At 41.4% G+C, this 17,223-nt stretch overlaps 1 protein-coding gene across 1 annotated transcript in view; it reads right to left on the reverse strand.

Annotated features, from left to right (window-relative positions):
* tmem145 (transmembrane protein 145) overlaps positions 1–16,687 on the reverse strand; it is a 43,577-nt gene extending 26,890 nt beyond the window's left edge. Inside the window, exons 1-3 of the mRNA XM_061675628.1 lie at positions 16,547–16,687; positions 2,246–2,320; positions 440–517 (exon numbers count right to left, since the gene is read on the reverse strand). Coding sequence (XP_061531612.1) covers positions 440–517; positions 2,246–2,320; positions 16,547–16,657 — 264 coding nt within the window. The 5' untranslated portion in view covers positions 16,658–16,687. The remainder of the gene's footprint in view (positions 1–439; positions 518–2,245; positions 2,321–16,546) is intronic.
* Positions 16,688–17,223: the final 536 nt, after the last annotated feature.

Raw genomic sequence — 17,223 nt, forward strand, 5'->3', positions numbered from 1 at the left:
TCTCTCTCTCTCTCTCTCTCTCTCTCTCTCTCTCTCTGTGTGTGTACACACACAAATAAACAATTTATGTATTTCAGTTAAAAATAAACAATTTATATTGAAAAATTACATTTATCTTACATATATTTATATACAAATATACACTGTTATATAGTCTGTGTAATATACAATAGCTAGAACCTCAAAATCAAACATTCCATGAGTTGTAACTGTCATAATGGTGTAATAAATAAGTTAACCACAGTAAAATAAAAGAAAAAAAACTCCTCACCCCTTGAAGATGTTTGACAAACTGCATGTAGAAGGGCAGTTTGACTTTTGAGGCATATTTTTCTCCAAATTGTACAACTTTTGGCGTGTGTTGAATCGTATACGCTCACATTATTCTATGTTACTTTCCGATAAATCTTTCTTGAATAATAGTGTCAGAAAGGCTCACCTTTTCGGGCCTCTTGTACACAGCTGGCCATTGAGAGGAATCATCAAAGTAGAGTAATATGTTCTGACAGCAGCGAGACTGCATAGAGACACGTAAGGGAGGGTTGGAAAGTGAAAGGGTGGTATTAAGAGGCGAGGCGAGTGAGCGATGTGCACGGATCAAAGAGAAGGCAGCTGGAGATTGCAATGACAAAATGTGTCCGCCACCGCCAACTCTGCACGGCTAAATCGAGAGGAGAGGTTACGGCTAAAGCAGAGTGGAGGAAGAGGAGGGAGGGAAGGAAGAAGAGGAAGAGTTGGGAAGAGCCAGAGGAAGGAAGAGATAACTAGAGCTAGATAACGACGTTGCCACCCAACTACCATACTACAAACTAGCCAGTAGCTAGCTAGATACAGTAACTAGTTTGTTTGTATTCATTTTGTAAAATATACTCAGCTTTAAACAAAATGTTATTATAATATAATTTTTGTGAAATATTTATTAGTACTAGTTGACGGTGATCTGGTACATTGCAATTATGCAACAGCGATGACGTAATTAACGGCGGCCCTGAGTGATGTTCCAAAAGTATTTTTCATTTGACTGATGAATTATTATTTAGTTCACTATATAAAAATCTCCCTATAGTGATTAGGGAGTAGGGAAGGAGTGATTCCGAACAGAGCTCATTTCTTTGCTGACTCATTTGCCACTAACTAACTACCCTAGTGTACTGCCTAAGTCAGGGGTGTCAAACTCAAATTCACAGTGGGCCAAAATAAAAAATTGGGCAAAACTCAATATTTATTGAAAATTGACTGTGATTGTGCCTGTTTTCCTTTCTCTCCAGATAGCTAATGTTAAACCTGATCATATGACAACAAACAACTGAATCTGGAAGAAGCAAAATTGTATATTATATACACACGAGAACTCAAATGTTCAATAAAAGACACATCAGTGGTATTTGCTTCTTATTTAAATAAATATAATCTGTAGATCTGAAATCTAAAATCTGTTGTGAACAGATATTCTGCCTCTCAGATGTCTTGAAAGCTACTCTTTTCTTTATTTTGTTTGGCCATTTTGGGGTAAATTTGCCAAAGGAGACTGGTGGCATAGTTGCTAATGACTGAAACAGAAAAGGAGGGGGCGCGTGCCGGTCTCGACTGACTCGCTAACACATTAGCAAAGCATTCTGGGATTTGCAGTATTAACGGCACATGCACTATATACTGGCAGGCCAGGTCTAATACACATTTGACATGCTCTGGTGGGCCGAATATAATTACATTGCGGACCAGATTTGGCCTGTGGGCCTGAGTTTGACATATATGGCCGAAGCAACTAGATAGCTAGGTAGCTAGATAAGAGAAAAGGGAATTTTGGGGTTGACACATTTGACACACCCTCCCTCCCAATATGCAATATGCCTGACAAGCTAACCAGCTACCTTACCAACTTAATAACTGAGAAACTAGGTATTTAGCAATACGTATATCCTTTTGGCTAACTGGACAATTGGTAGAACACTTGATAACAAGCTAATGAAAAGTGGAAAAATTAGATAACTGGTTAGCAAGCTAGGTACCTGTAGAAAACAAGGTAATTAAAAGTCATTGATGGGTGACATGAGGTGAGAAAAAGGAAGGAAATGGTAAAGATGATCATGGAGGCAGACTGGGGGACATAGTGACATGGAAGCAATCTCTCTCTCTCTCTCGCACGCTCTCTCACATGCACACATACTCTCTCTCTCTCTCTCTCTCTCTCTCTTTCTCTCTCACTTTCCCATACAGCCACACATGTACACTGAAATCATCTTACCTTAGGGTAACGGAACCGGAAGTCCAAGCGTCCGAAGTCGGTGAGGAAGCAGAACCGTGTGAGGAAAACCCAGTCCTGTGGAGTCAACATAAACAAACTTTACATTAACGGATGCGTATTAAATTGAGCTTATGTCTTGTATAAAAACAGTTGAGACTCTGAGTTTTTGCCCACCCATCAAGGGTGAAATTAAGCAACCAAGTACATATTTTCTCTGCCTATTTCTGAAAAATGTGTCTGTGAGCGGGCTGTTCTGAACTTTGCCGAATTGTGCTGTCACAGTGCAGCTAACTTACATAATAGTGCCACCACACCTATTTACCGCCTGTAAATTGGCAGCTTGGCTGGGCAAGGATCCAGAGGCATTCACAAGAGACGGTCGGATTACTTGGAACACTATGATGTCAAAAACAAAAGGTATGCAGAGCTGCAGTGTGAGCACAGATAACCATTACCTAACACTGTTATCAAGGGTAGTTTCTGATAGCTGACACATTGAACGTTTGGTCAAATTGTTGACGTGGGGGCAGGGGGTATTTGTGTTTGGCCTTTTTTGACTGTTGCATATGCCACAAGCATGGATATACACACTAATTGAGAAGTGTCATTTGATGGCTTGGAGAGGAAGTGCTAACTCCAAGAGCAAAAATAGGGGGTCTTCTCCTGCTCTGGAGATCTCAGATTCTCCAAAAGTCTGCAATAACACCACAAAAAGGCACTAGATTTGCCATTTGTCACTGTTTGGCAAAGTAGTCATTACAAGGATTGGAAAAGTTACAAAATATTGGAACCCAAAGTCGATAAAATGGAGTAGACAAGTGTCTTTAATATAATATTATAATAAATATTTGTTTTATCTTACATTTACATTTGTATGACATTTAAGAACATTTCTGCTCCTTTCTACCAGTTGTGGGCCATCAGTTCTCTGCTGGCAATGACCTGATTTACAACCTAGATTTTAATATTTGTTCATTGAAATTATGCTAATTTTTTTAGCATTTAGTATTTCTCTCAGCTGCACTGCTTCCAGTATGTGTATGGTAATGTTTGGTCCAATCAGAGTTTAGCCTCTAGGTGTTGCCATGCCAAACTAATCTGCCCAGGCCGTCAGAATCAGTAGTCCTGCCCAGTGTAATGTAAAGTATATTAACAATGGGACTGTTCCGTTACCTAATCAGAGTTGATATTCATCCTCACAAGTCAAACTCGCTGGTCCTCAACGTCAGAATTTCCTCTGATTGGTTGGTCATGGCAAAACGTTCTCTGCTCTGTTGTGTGCTCTCATAGTGCATTTTTGTAAAGTATTGCTCGTTTCTGTTGCAACGTGATAGTGGTGGTATTAAGAAAAAAAATATATCGTTCATCTCCCATCGCGCAGAAAAAGCAAGGGAAAAAAAAATCAATTTGCGACGATACCTCACATCAGGCGATATTTAACGTTGAACCCTATTCCTGGTTCCCAACGTCGTACACACAATGTCTTTACTACTCACAGAGGGTGGGCCCCTTCTGCAGGCTAAAACGTGCTTCTCCTTCTCAGTTATTAAAAAGTGGCTGCTGGTTGCTATGAACTCTGTCCTTACTATGAACAGCCAGAGCTGGGGGGGGGGGGAAATCTGCCATGCACTATTATACAGTAATTACCTGTGCCTTACGACATAAACAAGCCTTGTAATGCTGCTGCTGAGAAGTAAAATCAGTGTTGCGTCGCCAGCTTTCGCCACCATACATCAACTTGAACAAAAGCACAGCCATAATTCAGATGCCATCTGCTAGATAGCCGGCTTTGGGCCCCTGGAACCTTCAGGTTATAACTCCCTGGACCCCGAGGCACCCCCGAAGGTTCCACAACGCCCCGCTCCCCCCGTCCCCGTGTGTCCGTGACAACCGAGATGGAACCGAGCCACAATCCCCACTCCAAGGGGGATGTCATTGAACTCACGGCAGGCCCGCATCGGTCGCCGCGCTATTGCCCGCCGTTTGTCACCATGACGACGGCAGCATGCCTTAGTCTCACGGCTGCCATAGACACGGCAAACAGAAAAAGGCAGAGGCGGTCATTAAGGACAAACGCTTTTTGTTTGGCCGAGCAGTCATTCGCGTGTTCGTCTTTCACGTGTGCGACTCAATCACACTGGCGCCCACTGTGGCTCACATTAAACAATAAAGCTTAAGAGTGCCTTAATGATTTGACTTCCGTTTGCGATGAATTGCTCCTTTCCTTGAGCTTCAAAACGCACACACAGTAGGATTTTTTTTAAATGTGCGTTTTTCCCCTTTCATTGCGACATAAAATATTGTTATCGCGTTTGTTTTTTCCTTGGTACGGTATCGATAAACAAACAACTATCTGATGTTCAAGTACTGTGGCATCTTGACTTAGGAGTTTAATTCATTCTGTGAACAAGCTCACTTGTTTTACTTGCATATCAAATACACTTTCCGCATTGAAATAAACTTTTACTGAGTGTTTTTTCAAAACGAAAAATAGCCCAGTATTTCACAAAACAATTAATGGTTATATTTGCAGTTCAGCATTTGCAAATTCATATATTTGCTTTTTTAACGGAGTCTCCCTAATTTGCTGAAAAAGTCATCTATTCGTTGTTTTTGTGCTCAGACCAAAGCCCTGTATAATGAGTATTACTTTGGCCTCATCTTGTGACATTATGGTGCAAAGGAACTATGTTGGGGTGAGTTGAAGCCATCTTGTGACATCTCTCGGCAATTACAAAGCTTTTTGGGGTGTGTATCAATTACTCGTGGATTTTTGCTATTCATGCACGGCAGCGCTTGGGTCTCTGTCCGAGACGAGTACAGGGGTTCACTGTAAACATAATAAAAGATAGGCTTTACACGATCAGGATTTTTGCGGCCTATCAACGAGTTTAAAAAAAACGATAACGATCAGGATGGAGGAATGTGTCTATTTAAATGATCTGTTCTTTTACTGTATATACTTGCGTACTTAATTGCTCAAAAAATTATATTTACAATAAATAATGTATCTTTGATCATCTATTTGTGCCAGTGAGGCACAGTGACAGACAGAACAAATTAATGGTCTCCTATTAGATGGCAGGAAGTAAATGTATCCACTTTTTGTGGCATTTTTGTTTTTTGGTGTGCCGTGAGATTTTTCAATTGTAAAATATGTTCCTTGTACCAAAGTTTGTACCAAAGTTTTTCCCCTTTTTGTTCTTACAAACACACGGCGCGATCCATATTGTTGTCGTCACCATGGTAACCATGGTCACGTTTGCGTTGACATGATGAAGCTCAGTGATCGGAAAAAACAGGATGCGATGGTATCGGAATACAAGACTTTATTGCAGTAGTCTGACATAGTGCAATCGTGAAAGAGCATATTTGTCTTGTAGTGTGATTACGCGTTGTCTCTCTCAGATGTGTTGTCTGTTCCATACAGCCGATATGTTTTTTTTTTTTTAAATAACTTTATTGGCCGTCAGATATTTACAGGACTACGCCAAAAGACACGCGACAAGGCTAAAAATAAACTAGCTTTTGGATTCAAATATACTGTGCACTATGGCGACGCGGAGTAAATATCTTTTGCGGAGCCGATTAATGACGTCATTGATCGGATCGGCAAATTATGAAATTAAAGTCGATCAGCATAAAATGCTAATTATCGGCCGATACCGATAAGGCCGATAAAATCGGTATAAAGTCTAATAAAAGAGAATGTAAAGATATAAACTGGTCTTATCAAGCGTAATTACTGAACATACTGTAGTATTTGTGTGTTGATGTGTGCCTTTACGAGCTATGGCCTTAATTCGAGAATTACACTCTAAAAATAAAGTCATAATGTTATGAATCCAAAGTCAAAATAATATGAGAATAAAGTTATAATGTTTTGTGCATTTTATTTGTACTGTTTTCTTTTCACTATTTTTTTAAGTAAAGCCCTATTACTTAAAACAAATAAAGTTGTAATTTTAAGGTAAGTTCTTTTACGAGAATTGAATGCAAGAAAAATGCCAACAATAAAAGCTGATGAGAATAGTCATAATGTTACACGAATAAAGTTCTAATGATACGAGAATAAAGCCATAAGAGGAGAAAAAAATAAATAAATCGAAACATATTTTTCTAGAATTAGGTCACAATAGTCATAATGTTAGGTGAACAGCAGAAATAAAAAGGTACACTACTGCGCATTTTCTTGTAAGTACCTCAAACGGTCGGCATGTTTTTTTCCACGCAGGCCATTAATCAAGCGCTACCCTTCGACGCCGCATCCAGTCGATTTAGCATTCCGTTTTCCCGCTTTCCTCCCTGGCAATCTGTCCTTTCATCTGTGTGGTTCTCACTCCCTCTCTCCAGACCTCCGTATGCCTGCTCCGCCTCATTAACAATTAATTACCAATCACCTCGTGGAGTCACCCACTGACCGCCGGGCCTCTCAATGATTCATTAGTCAGGGATACGCAACACTACAACACAAACACATGGGGAAAACACACACACACAAACACACACACGGAAGGCAACAGACGGACACATGAAAGCCGTCCTTCTCAAACACACGCACGCGCACACACACACACACACACACACGTCAATGCATCTTATCATAACACTCATTAAAAAGAAATGCACTGGCTCGGATTGCGTTCACTTTGATGACAGTATGAAGGATTTTTGGCACTGTTCAAAGCGCTTTGGCAGGATTTAGGATTTCAGACCTGCGGAATTTTTAAGGTAGGAAATAATGATAATGAAGTCTGCCAGTCCTTTTTCAATACGTTTTCTACAGCGCTTGTCCTCAGAGTTGCGGGTGAGTTGGATGATCTAGGGCAAGAGGTGAGGTACACCGTTGGACTGGTCGCCAGACAATCACAGGGCACTTGTAAGACAACTAAGCGTTTACTTTTACATTCACATCGATGTAAAATTCATTTAAAACCCCCGCATGAAACAGCTTCAAACCCATATACTTCAGAATTGCGAGGCAGAAGCGCTAATCATAATCCGCCACTCTCCCTTTAAAGCCCTTTTACAGTATGATCTTATTAAAATGCATCAATCTTGCATTCAGGAGGGGGCTCTTGAATTCAGACTCAAGAGTTGATGATGAACGCGAGTGGCTGGATTTGAAATGGGAAGTTGGAAAAAACAAAAACTTTGAAGGGCATGTTTGCGTTCATTTCCAAAGGTTTTAATGGCTTCCTGATCTAATCCACAAATGCTTAATAGGTGTCTGCACACAAAGACACTTAAACACAGTCAAATGATTAATTTCCTGTGTTGCATCATTGCATGTTTTACATTAGGCTTGATTGAGAGTTATGATTTAAAAGTGAAGTAGTACAGTGGTGCCTTGAGATACAGGTTTTTCGAGATACGAGACGTTGTTCGACTGATTTTTTGCTTCGACTTGCGAGCGCACACCAGATATACAAGCGCTGTGTGGTGGCAGTGAATTCAACGAGACTACAACCTGTTTGTGTCTCCCAGTTGAAGTTTCCTGTCACACTAAACATAGCACGAAGAGAATTACACCTTGTTTCTTTAAAACTGCCGAAAGAGAGGCCCAGCCAATTTGATGCTAATGCTAATTAGCATCAATGTTGCGGTGCTTTAACCATTTAAGCAACGGACTGAACACAAACGGTTCAGCAACAGCATGTAGCGAGAGAGTATAACAGTACTCACGGTCATATTGGGTGATATTCTCTCTTTTGTGCGTTGGTCTTCTTTTTACGCGCCTGTCTTGCATGCTGTCAAGCGGCGCCGATTCTCCCGAATATGACTTCCGACACACTCCCGTACATACCGTGCGAATATGTGCGCAACCACCCATTAAGCGACACTCACCGAAGTCTCAGGGGAGAGGGAATAACTGGCAAGTGACACGTGATTGCCATAGAAATCCATTTGAAAAGTATGCCAACACTTGAAATGTGAAATTAACCGCGACAGCGGACCCGGGAGTTAGGCGTTGCCAATGAGACGTGAGCACCGCTCGTCGAACTGGCTTCTTCGAAGGAGCGTGAGTTTTTGTATTACCTATTAAATCAATCCTGTACAATAAATTTTATTTTATCAGGATTCTGTGCTTATTAGTAAACGCATGTTTGGACGGACAGCAGTCGGGCCATCAATAGGAAAGCGAGTCAGTCAGCCGTTGATGAGCGTTGCACAGCAACCGTACTAGCGCCACACACACGGGGACGTCACTAAAACGGATTTCACGACCGATGATGACATAGCTCAAATGAAAACAAATGATTCATAATCTAACACATCATCATGCTGACTGTAGTTGCTGTGGGCAACGTTTTCAGACTCCGAGCCGCCATAATGCACATTTGAAGCGAAAATGACCCTCGCAGGTGCATGGAAAATAATCTAATGGCGCTGAATTTGTCTTCTCCAACTAATGTGACATAATATGTCGACATTCGACCATCGATCGGCGTAATGTGGCAGGGACACATTATGGCCGTTGGGCAGTTGGTGATCATACATGCGCCAGGTGTGGGTCACACAGTCAGCACTGTCGGAGGCTCGGAACACAGGAGCAGTTAACAAAATCAAAACGTGCGTTATGCATTATCTCAAAAGTGTTCTCCGTCAATTGACTGTCTGTTGTCGTACTAGAGCCGCTCCAACTACCGGAGACAAATTCCTTGTGTGCTTTCTGGACATACTTGGCAAATAAAGAGGATTCTGATGATGTTTCACCTTCCTAGGGCACTAGACCTACTTTAGTCTCCACAGTACAGATGAGGAAACACGCTTACTGTTAAGTCTTTGGCAGAACGCGTGCTCGGCCCACACTTCAGGGTTACTCCGTAAATAACAAGAAGGTGCGCAAATGTCAAAATTAAGTGGACGACAAAATGGGAGCAGTCAGAAAACCGCGAAGCTCAGCGCCTTTTCTGATTTAAGCATACAGGAGAATATGCCCCATATTCTTTATCTTCCGCGTAGAATGACAACTATTAATGCCATTCTGATGAGCTGAGAGAGGAGTTGAGATGTTCATACGAATCCCACTTGTGTTCTCGTCAGAACACGTCCTGCTGCAAATATGATTGGCTTCTGCATTCAAGTCTAAAACTCAAGTGGAATTTACTGTATAGTAAATTCGTCAATGAACAGTACAGTATATCTGTCTGTCACATACTTTCCTCAGGTGGCCACGGCAGGCACACCAGAAGGAGCGGCATTCAGTTGGTGCAGTGCGACAACAACTTTCTTTTAAATTCTATTTAATTATGTATTACTGTATGTTTTTATAAAGTACAATATTATGGAGTGCTATTTTTTACTCATCAAAATACACATTACAACAGTTTTTTTTGTGGGGGAGGGGAGGCTGGAACAGATAATGGCATGTCCATTTATTTCAATGAGGAAAGATTATTTGTAATGAGTGTTTTGAGTTATGAGCATTGTCGTGGAATGAATTAAACCCGTGTCGTTCGTAAACCAAGGGTCCACTGTAAATTATTAATATAATAAAATCAGCCTAATACCCTATTACTGATATTTGTTCAAAATAGTTTTGACCGAGCAAGAGAGGTGATCAAATTCTCAGTTTTTTAAAATGTAGTTATTTGTTAATGCTTCTAAGATTACGACGTTATTTTCGTGAAATGATTCTATTCTTGTAAGACAAACAACAGTTTCGTTTCCACGACGGATTTGTACACAAGTCAGAGTGACGAGCACAAATCCACAAAGTTTTGAGGAAATCGATGACGCTTTTTTGACTTCAGGAGGTCAAAATCCGACAGATCAGACCCAGAAATGTTGTCAGCTAAGGCAGAAGATTTTACCGTAACTGGAACCAGCGACATGGGATCACGTGATCAGAAAATTTGACAACCTCAGCGCCAACATTTGGTGGGACGTTTAAAATACTCGTCAATGACAATTGCTTTCAACACATCAGGGCGGGAGATGCAAGTATTGTGTGTGCTTGCTTTGATACTTGCACCTGCATAACGTACCCCGATACCGGTACTGAAATGATACCACTGCAAAAACATGAAACATCAGTAAAGCAGTGGAATAATAGTTGACAAAAATATTCTCCTTTGATAAACGAGGTCCTCACTGTAGTACAGTGCATGGTGATGTGTCCATGTGCCATATACACACAGTGGAGTATATGAAGTGCTGCTTCTACAAGTTAAATTGCTTATATTGTCTTTACCGGCAATCGCCCCCCCCCCCCGAAGTTTGGGCTCTGCATCTGCAAGTAGAAGGAAGAAGCCATTCACACAATGGATGAATGGACATTTCCTTAAAGTTGTGCATGATAGATTTGTGTATGTCGTCAGTGCACTGAAAAGTTTGTATTCCGTCTCCTTGCCAAGATGTTCCCTGCTGCGATCTTCCCCTGACCTTCACCCTCACGACCGCCGCTCCGAAGGGATGTTTTAGTGCAGGCCATCAGCCACTTAGGCTGATTGCCGACATCGACCAGACCCAGCCGGTTAACGCTCTCTCGGCCGCACCGATGCCTTTGGATCAACTTTGCATCTGTCCTTCTAGCAACGTTTCCCCAGTGTAAGCAAAGTCATGTGACAGCACCACACAGTGTCGAGAGATGTCGGCACGAATGTTCCAACAGCCAGTGACCTTGGGGCAAAAAGACACGCAAACACGCACAGTCGATATGGCAAGCGCAGTGCCGCCTGGCGGCGTTGAAAGCGCTCCGTTGTACTTCAGTCGCCAGATGATCTGTGACGCATTCTGGGGCCATGGGGAAAAAAGGATTCCAAATGACAATGTAATTAAGTGATGCCATTAATGCAAATGTGACAAATTTAAGCTCTTTCGCGGGAACACAGGCTCATTAAGTCTACATGTAGTGAACCACCGTTTATCACACCAGATACGTTCCAGACCCACCCACAACAGGTGAAAATCTGCTGTAGAGACCATATAAAAACTTAATTTAGACAGACAGACAGACAGACAGATAGATAGGTGTGAGCTGTGGCCGAAAGCAGCTTCTGGGTCAGTGTGCTTATTGTGTTTTGCTGTTCTCCTGGCGTTCAATAAATGGCTGAAAAGTGCATTACTGACTGTGGCTCTCCTTTCCCACATGCAAGGGCTTTACATTGAGTAAGTACAGTGGTGCCTTGAGATACAAGTTTAATTTGTTGTGTGACCACACTCTCAACTCAAAACTCTTGTAGCTTAAATAATCTTCCATCCATCCATTTTCTGTACCACTTTATATAAGGGTTGCGGGCATGCTGGAGCCTATCCCAGCTATCTTCGGGCAAGAGGCAGGGTACACCCTGAACCTTAAATCACCTTTCGGCATTAAAATGAATGTAAATGCCATTAATCCGTATCAGTTTTCCCCCCCCCAAAAATTGTATTTGGTGTGGTTGTAAAAATAGAAATAGCACGCTATAATATTGTTATTCATACAAACATACAGTAATGTCTTAATCAAACAGAATGTAAAGGATTAAACAGTTTTTGTCACATTGTTTGCTTCAATTCAATGGACATTGTGCTATTCCTTCTGTTTTTTGTACAAATGCATTTTTTTAATATATATTTTTTTTATATAAATGTATGATTGAATTCCCCCCTACAAATAAATGATTAATTAAATATGTTGTCCCTGTCAAATAAAAACACTTTCTTTTTTTCTGTACTGTATATGAAACAAAGAAAAATTATGTTTGGTTTCAGAAGAAAAAAAATTGTATAAACTTGTGAAATCGCATCAGGTTATTAGGTTATATTTCTTTTTTCCCCCGCACATAATACCCAAAATGCAAATATGATGCCAGAAAAAATATGCTCCAATTTCATCCAGAAATGAGTAGCACTCTCTTTAAACTCAACTGACGATGTCAGCTTTACAGATGCCACATCTGCTCTGTTGGCAGTGCATGCAGTAGTCTAGACTTTCACGCCAACACATGGTGGTATCAGTCATCGTAAAAGTCATTAGTGCCACCTACTGGCACCACAGACGGGGCTAAAAGGAGGCATTCATTTAAGGCGAGATGTTTATTGGTACCAATGTGCAATTAATTGGCGTTTGGCATCTTTCAGTGCGGAGGGGGTTTATTTTTTGGAAAAGGGGTAAATGAGTGGGACTACCTTGTACATTACTGCTGCTGGAGCAGCTTTACAGAATCAGTGCTGCGTTAAAGGACATCACGCCAGTCGTGATGGATGAATACAGCCCCTGTTTCAGCCCATCCATCCACCCTGGGGATGCGCCGACGTCTGAGGTGGTGCGAGGAAGAAAAACTGGTGAATGAGGCATTGTTAATTTAGTCAGAGCGGGAGTTGGGTTTAAATTGTGTGTTGGTTGTGGAGCGCCTGATAGATTGTGGGTTTGGTGTGGCGTGTCCCAACGGTGCCAGCGCGCACTAACGCACGAGATGGTTGGCGGCTACATCAAATCCTGGCAACCCACTACAACCTGAGAATCGTGCAGAAATACCCTAATTTAAAAATACATGGTGCATTTCTAAATGCTCTTCTACCATGAATGCAGCACACCAACTATTCACACGGACGGAACATACAGTGATGAATTAGGGGTAAGGTGTTAATAAATGGTGGAGATCTTTGTGTGTACAGTTGCATTTTTATAATATTAAAAAATAGTAACAAAAATAATCTGAGGGGGGCAATGAGGCGTTAATTTGATGTGTGTACACATGCATTTGTAGAATTGTATTATTAAATAGATGTTTTTTTCTGAAGGGACTAAGGGGGAGTCTATTTGTGGTGTGTCATCTATTCAAGTGGCTGACATAAAGCATTTAATTAGGGGTTAAATTTTTAACTGGTGAGAGATTGTTTTTATAATATCAAATAATAGAAGTACTTTTTGTTGCGCCAGAGGTAAAAAAAAAAAAAAAGGAATCAATTTGAGGTGTGGTGTTAACATATCAACGTGCACTGCATCTCGGACAATTCATTAAGGGTAAGGCTTCACAACATGGCAAAAATGAGGGAGTTGGCCTCACTGTTCCAAAGCCTTTGGAGGGGAGTGCATATACTGTACTTTTCTTTCACCTAATATCATATTAAATAGTGAAAGCCACGTATCAATTGGAGGTGTGGCATCTATTCAAGTGGATGACACACAGAAATATATTAGGAGTAAGGTGTTTAATGGGGGAGACCTTTATTTTTTACAAATGCTTTTCACAATATTAAATAACAGTAATAAACGTGTTTCTGAGAGTGGGAATGGTGCAAAAAGCATTTTTTTCTCAATTAATAGTCGCGGCACAGTGGCCTCACAGTTATGAGAACCGGGGTTCAAATCCCGACCCTGCTTGTGTGGAGTTTGCATCTTCTCCCCGTACCTGCGTGGGTTTTCTTGGGTACCCTTGTTTAATCCCACATCTCAAAAACAAGCGTGGTAGGTTGATTGAAGAGTCTAAATTGCCCGTAGGTGTGAATGTGCGAATGGTTGTTTGTTTATATGTGCCCTGCGATTGGCTGGCGACCAGTTCAGGGTGTATCCTGCCTCTCGCCCGACAATAGCTCGGATAGGCTCCAGCACTCCCGCGACACAAGTGAGGATAAGCGGTACAGACGATGGATGGATCAATTAATAGTCATACAACTTCATTTCTGAACTGGAAATTTCCATATGAGGTATGGTATCTTTATTCAAGTGAATGGCACACAGCGATTAATTTTGGGTAAGGTGTTACAAATGTCTGGGATTGGCTGGCAACCAGTTCAGGGTGTACCCCACGTCCTGCCCGATGATAGCTGGGATAGGCTCCAGCACGCACGCAACCCTAGTGAGGAGAAGCGGCTCAGAAAATGGATGGATGTATGAATGTTACAAATGCACTTGTACAATAACCAACTAATAGTATGATGATCATTTTTTTTTCTTCCTGAGGATACTGCGAACAAAAACGAACAGGTTTTTATTTATTTATGTGAATCAAAATGGGGACAACAGTGTCTGTTGGTTAAATTGATGGACGCACACAGCGATTAATTAGTTGTAAGGTGTTACAAATTACAAAAGCATTTTTGTATACAGGACCAATCTCAAATAGGAGGTTAAATAAAGCAATATTTGAGGTGTAATGTCGATGTATTCAAGTAAACGACACACACAGGGATTAAGGTAAGGTGTCCCAAATATATTTTCTAAACAATAGCAAATCATAACTGGAGTAATAAATTCTTTTTTCCTGAGGGGGAAAAAAATTGGCTTCTATTTGAGGTGCGGCATTTATTTATTCAAGTGAATGACACATACATCAATTTTTTTTTTTCCTGAGGTGGAAAATGAGATCTATTATATGTATGGCATCTACCTATTAAAAGTAAAATACACACAGTGATTAACTGGGTAAGGTGTTAGAAAAGTATTGTAGTATTACATAATCATAGTCATAAATAAGTTATTTTTGACTGAGGAGAGAAAAGTCTATTTATTCAAGCGGATGCTACCTCTGCCAATTAATTGGGGTAGGGTGTCTATTAGAGCAGAGTATGATGGACATTTTTGTTGCATGCAATATCAATGACACAGTTCTGACATATGCAGGAGCTGGCTATATTTGAAGGTATCTTCCCTAGGCAGAGATACATGTGCATATCTAGTCAACTGCATTGCATTACACGAAGAGACTGTGTTATTGGGGGTTCAGTCGCAGCCATCTGTCCACATTTCCATAATATGCTCAACAATGAATTAATACATCAATTCGTTGTAAAGATTTAAATGCGGGAAACATTTACTTGTACAATAATACCAAATAATACAGCGATGCCTTGAGTGCCTTGACTTCCAAGTTTTTCGAGATACGAGCAGTCACTTGACCAATTGTTTGTCTTGCGATACAAGCATAATTTGGGATATGAGTGCACTTCAGAAACCATCCGCTGGACACCATCAATTCACATTGGTTTTCTTGAAATGGAAGGACAATATTAGTTGGTGGCAGTAATGCACCATCCATCCATTGTGTGAGCCGCTTATCCTCACAAGGGTCGCGGGCGTGTTGGAGCCCAACCCAGCTATCGTCGGGCAAGAGGCGGGATACACCCTGAACTGGTCGCCAGCCAATCGCAGGGCACATATAAACAAACAACCATTCACACATTCACACCAAAGGGCAATTTAGACTCTTCAATCAACCTACCACGCTTGTTTTTGAGATGTGGGATTAAACAAGAGTACCCAAGAAAACGGGCAGGAGGCAGGGTACACCCTGAACTGAACATTAGGTACAGCCGTGTTTCGTCACATTTTCCGAGCAAACGTTATTATGTTGACTTTTTATACTGTACAATATTGTTGAGTGTGATTTTTTTAGTTACTCCCTTGAAAAAATATAGTAATTTACGATATGTTGATATGTTTATCATAATAACTGTAGCAAAAAAAAATATTCTTGAGGGGGGGTGTCTATTTGAGGGGTGGTGCCTATTTATTTAAGTGAACAAAATACACAATTTTGGCTAAGGTGTTTTTAAATGCATGTTTATCAAAATAATTTTAGCAAAAAAAATTTATTGAAAGGGGGGGGTGTCTATTTGAGGTGTGCTGCCTATTTATTTAAGTGAACATCACATACAACGATTCATTTGCAGTAAGGTGTTAGAAATGCATTTTTATAATCGATGTAGTAATGTTAATTTGTCCTGAAGAGAAATAAAAAGAAGCAAAGCTGTTAATTTAGGGTAAGGTGTTTCAAATGCATATTTGTCATATTAATAATTAAAGTAATAAGTTATTTTTTTCTGAGGAGGAAATGTGTATTTGAGGTGTAGCATGCCACCTCTTGCAATTAATTGGGGTAGGGTGTCCATTAGAGCAGGGTATGTTGGACATTTTTGTTGTATGCAATATTCATGACACAATTCTGACATATGCAGGAGGCGGCTCTGTATGGCCTTGGCGGAGGTCTGCATCTGTAGTTGACTGCATTGCATTAAGCAGCGATGAGGGGAACCAGTCGCGGCCACGTGCACAATTCCAGCATTTGCTCATTAAGTCAACCACTGCGGCGGGTCTCGAACCTGCGACCCTCGATGCCCGAGCCACCGAACCGACACCGGAACGGCAAACTCGCGATCACGTGACGCACACCTGTAACCGGCGTCTCCTCGGCTGAGTCGCTCCACAGCGGAAGGGGGGTACATGATTCCTAGCCCACTTAAGCTGTCTGCGGCTGGGACGAAGCGAACAGACGACACCCGAAGGCGAAGGTGTTGAGAACGGCGGAACGTGGAGGATTCCAACATAGACGTCGTCAAATACTTAAAAAGGAAGAAAAAAATAAAACTCACCTCCTTGGTGTCCACGACGCCTTTGACGTATTTCCCGAGCACCGTGTCCACGCAGAGGACGCCGGACAGCGCGGCCAGCCACAGCAGTCTACCTCCGCGCCGCACCTCCATCTTTCTCACTCTCCCGCCGAGGCTCTTCTGTGCCCGCGGCTCCCTCCGAGCTGGCGTCAGGGGCGGGAGCGCGCACGGAGCGAGCGAGCGAGAGAGGGCGGGAGGGAGGGGAGGGGGGGTGTTCACGAGCACGGAATCGTGCGTGTGCGCCTTTTCAATGCAGCACGCGTTCAAAATGCCATCAGATTAACGTCCTTTTAAATGGCTCTGACGTCATCCCATATGATGTTTTTAGCCACTAGGGGAGGACATCGTTTGCGTAATTTGTGTGTTGCTGTGCTATGGGCAGATTTCTTTTTTTCCTCAAGGGACTTCACATTTCAACAATTTATCAGATTTTTTTAATTTTATCAACTTTTTTTAAAGAGAAAATTTAAAACAAAACAAATAAAGTCATATGTTTAATTTTTATCAGACAAGCTAAATATTGCAGTGTATACTTTTTTCAGTTTCAGTAAATTTGGAGATAGTGGTACTAGAGGTGCAACCATTAAACGACAACATATCGAGTTCCATATCAAATGACAACTATGTTGATAACCAATGATTTGTTTAGAAACAACTTA

Source organism: Phycodurus eques, chromosome 4 (genome assembly GCF_024500275.1).
Source record: "Phycodurus eques isolate BA_2022a chromosome 4, UOR_Pequ_1.1, whole genome shotgun sequence".
Lineage (NCBI taxonomy): Eukaryota > Metazoa > Chordata > Actinopteri > Syngnathiformes > Syngnathidae > Phycodurus > Phycodurus eques.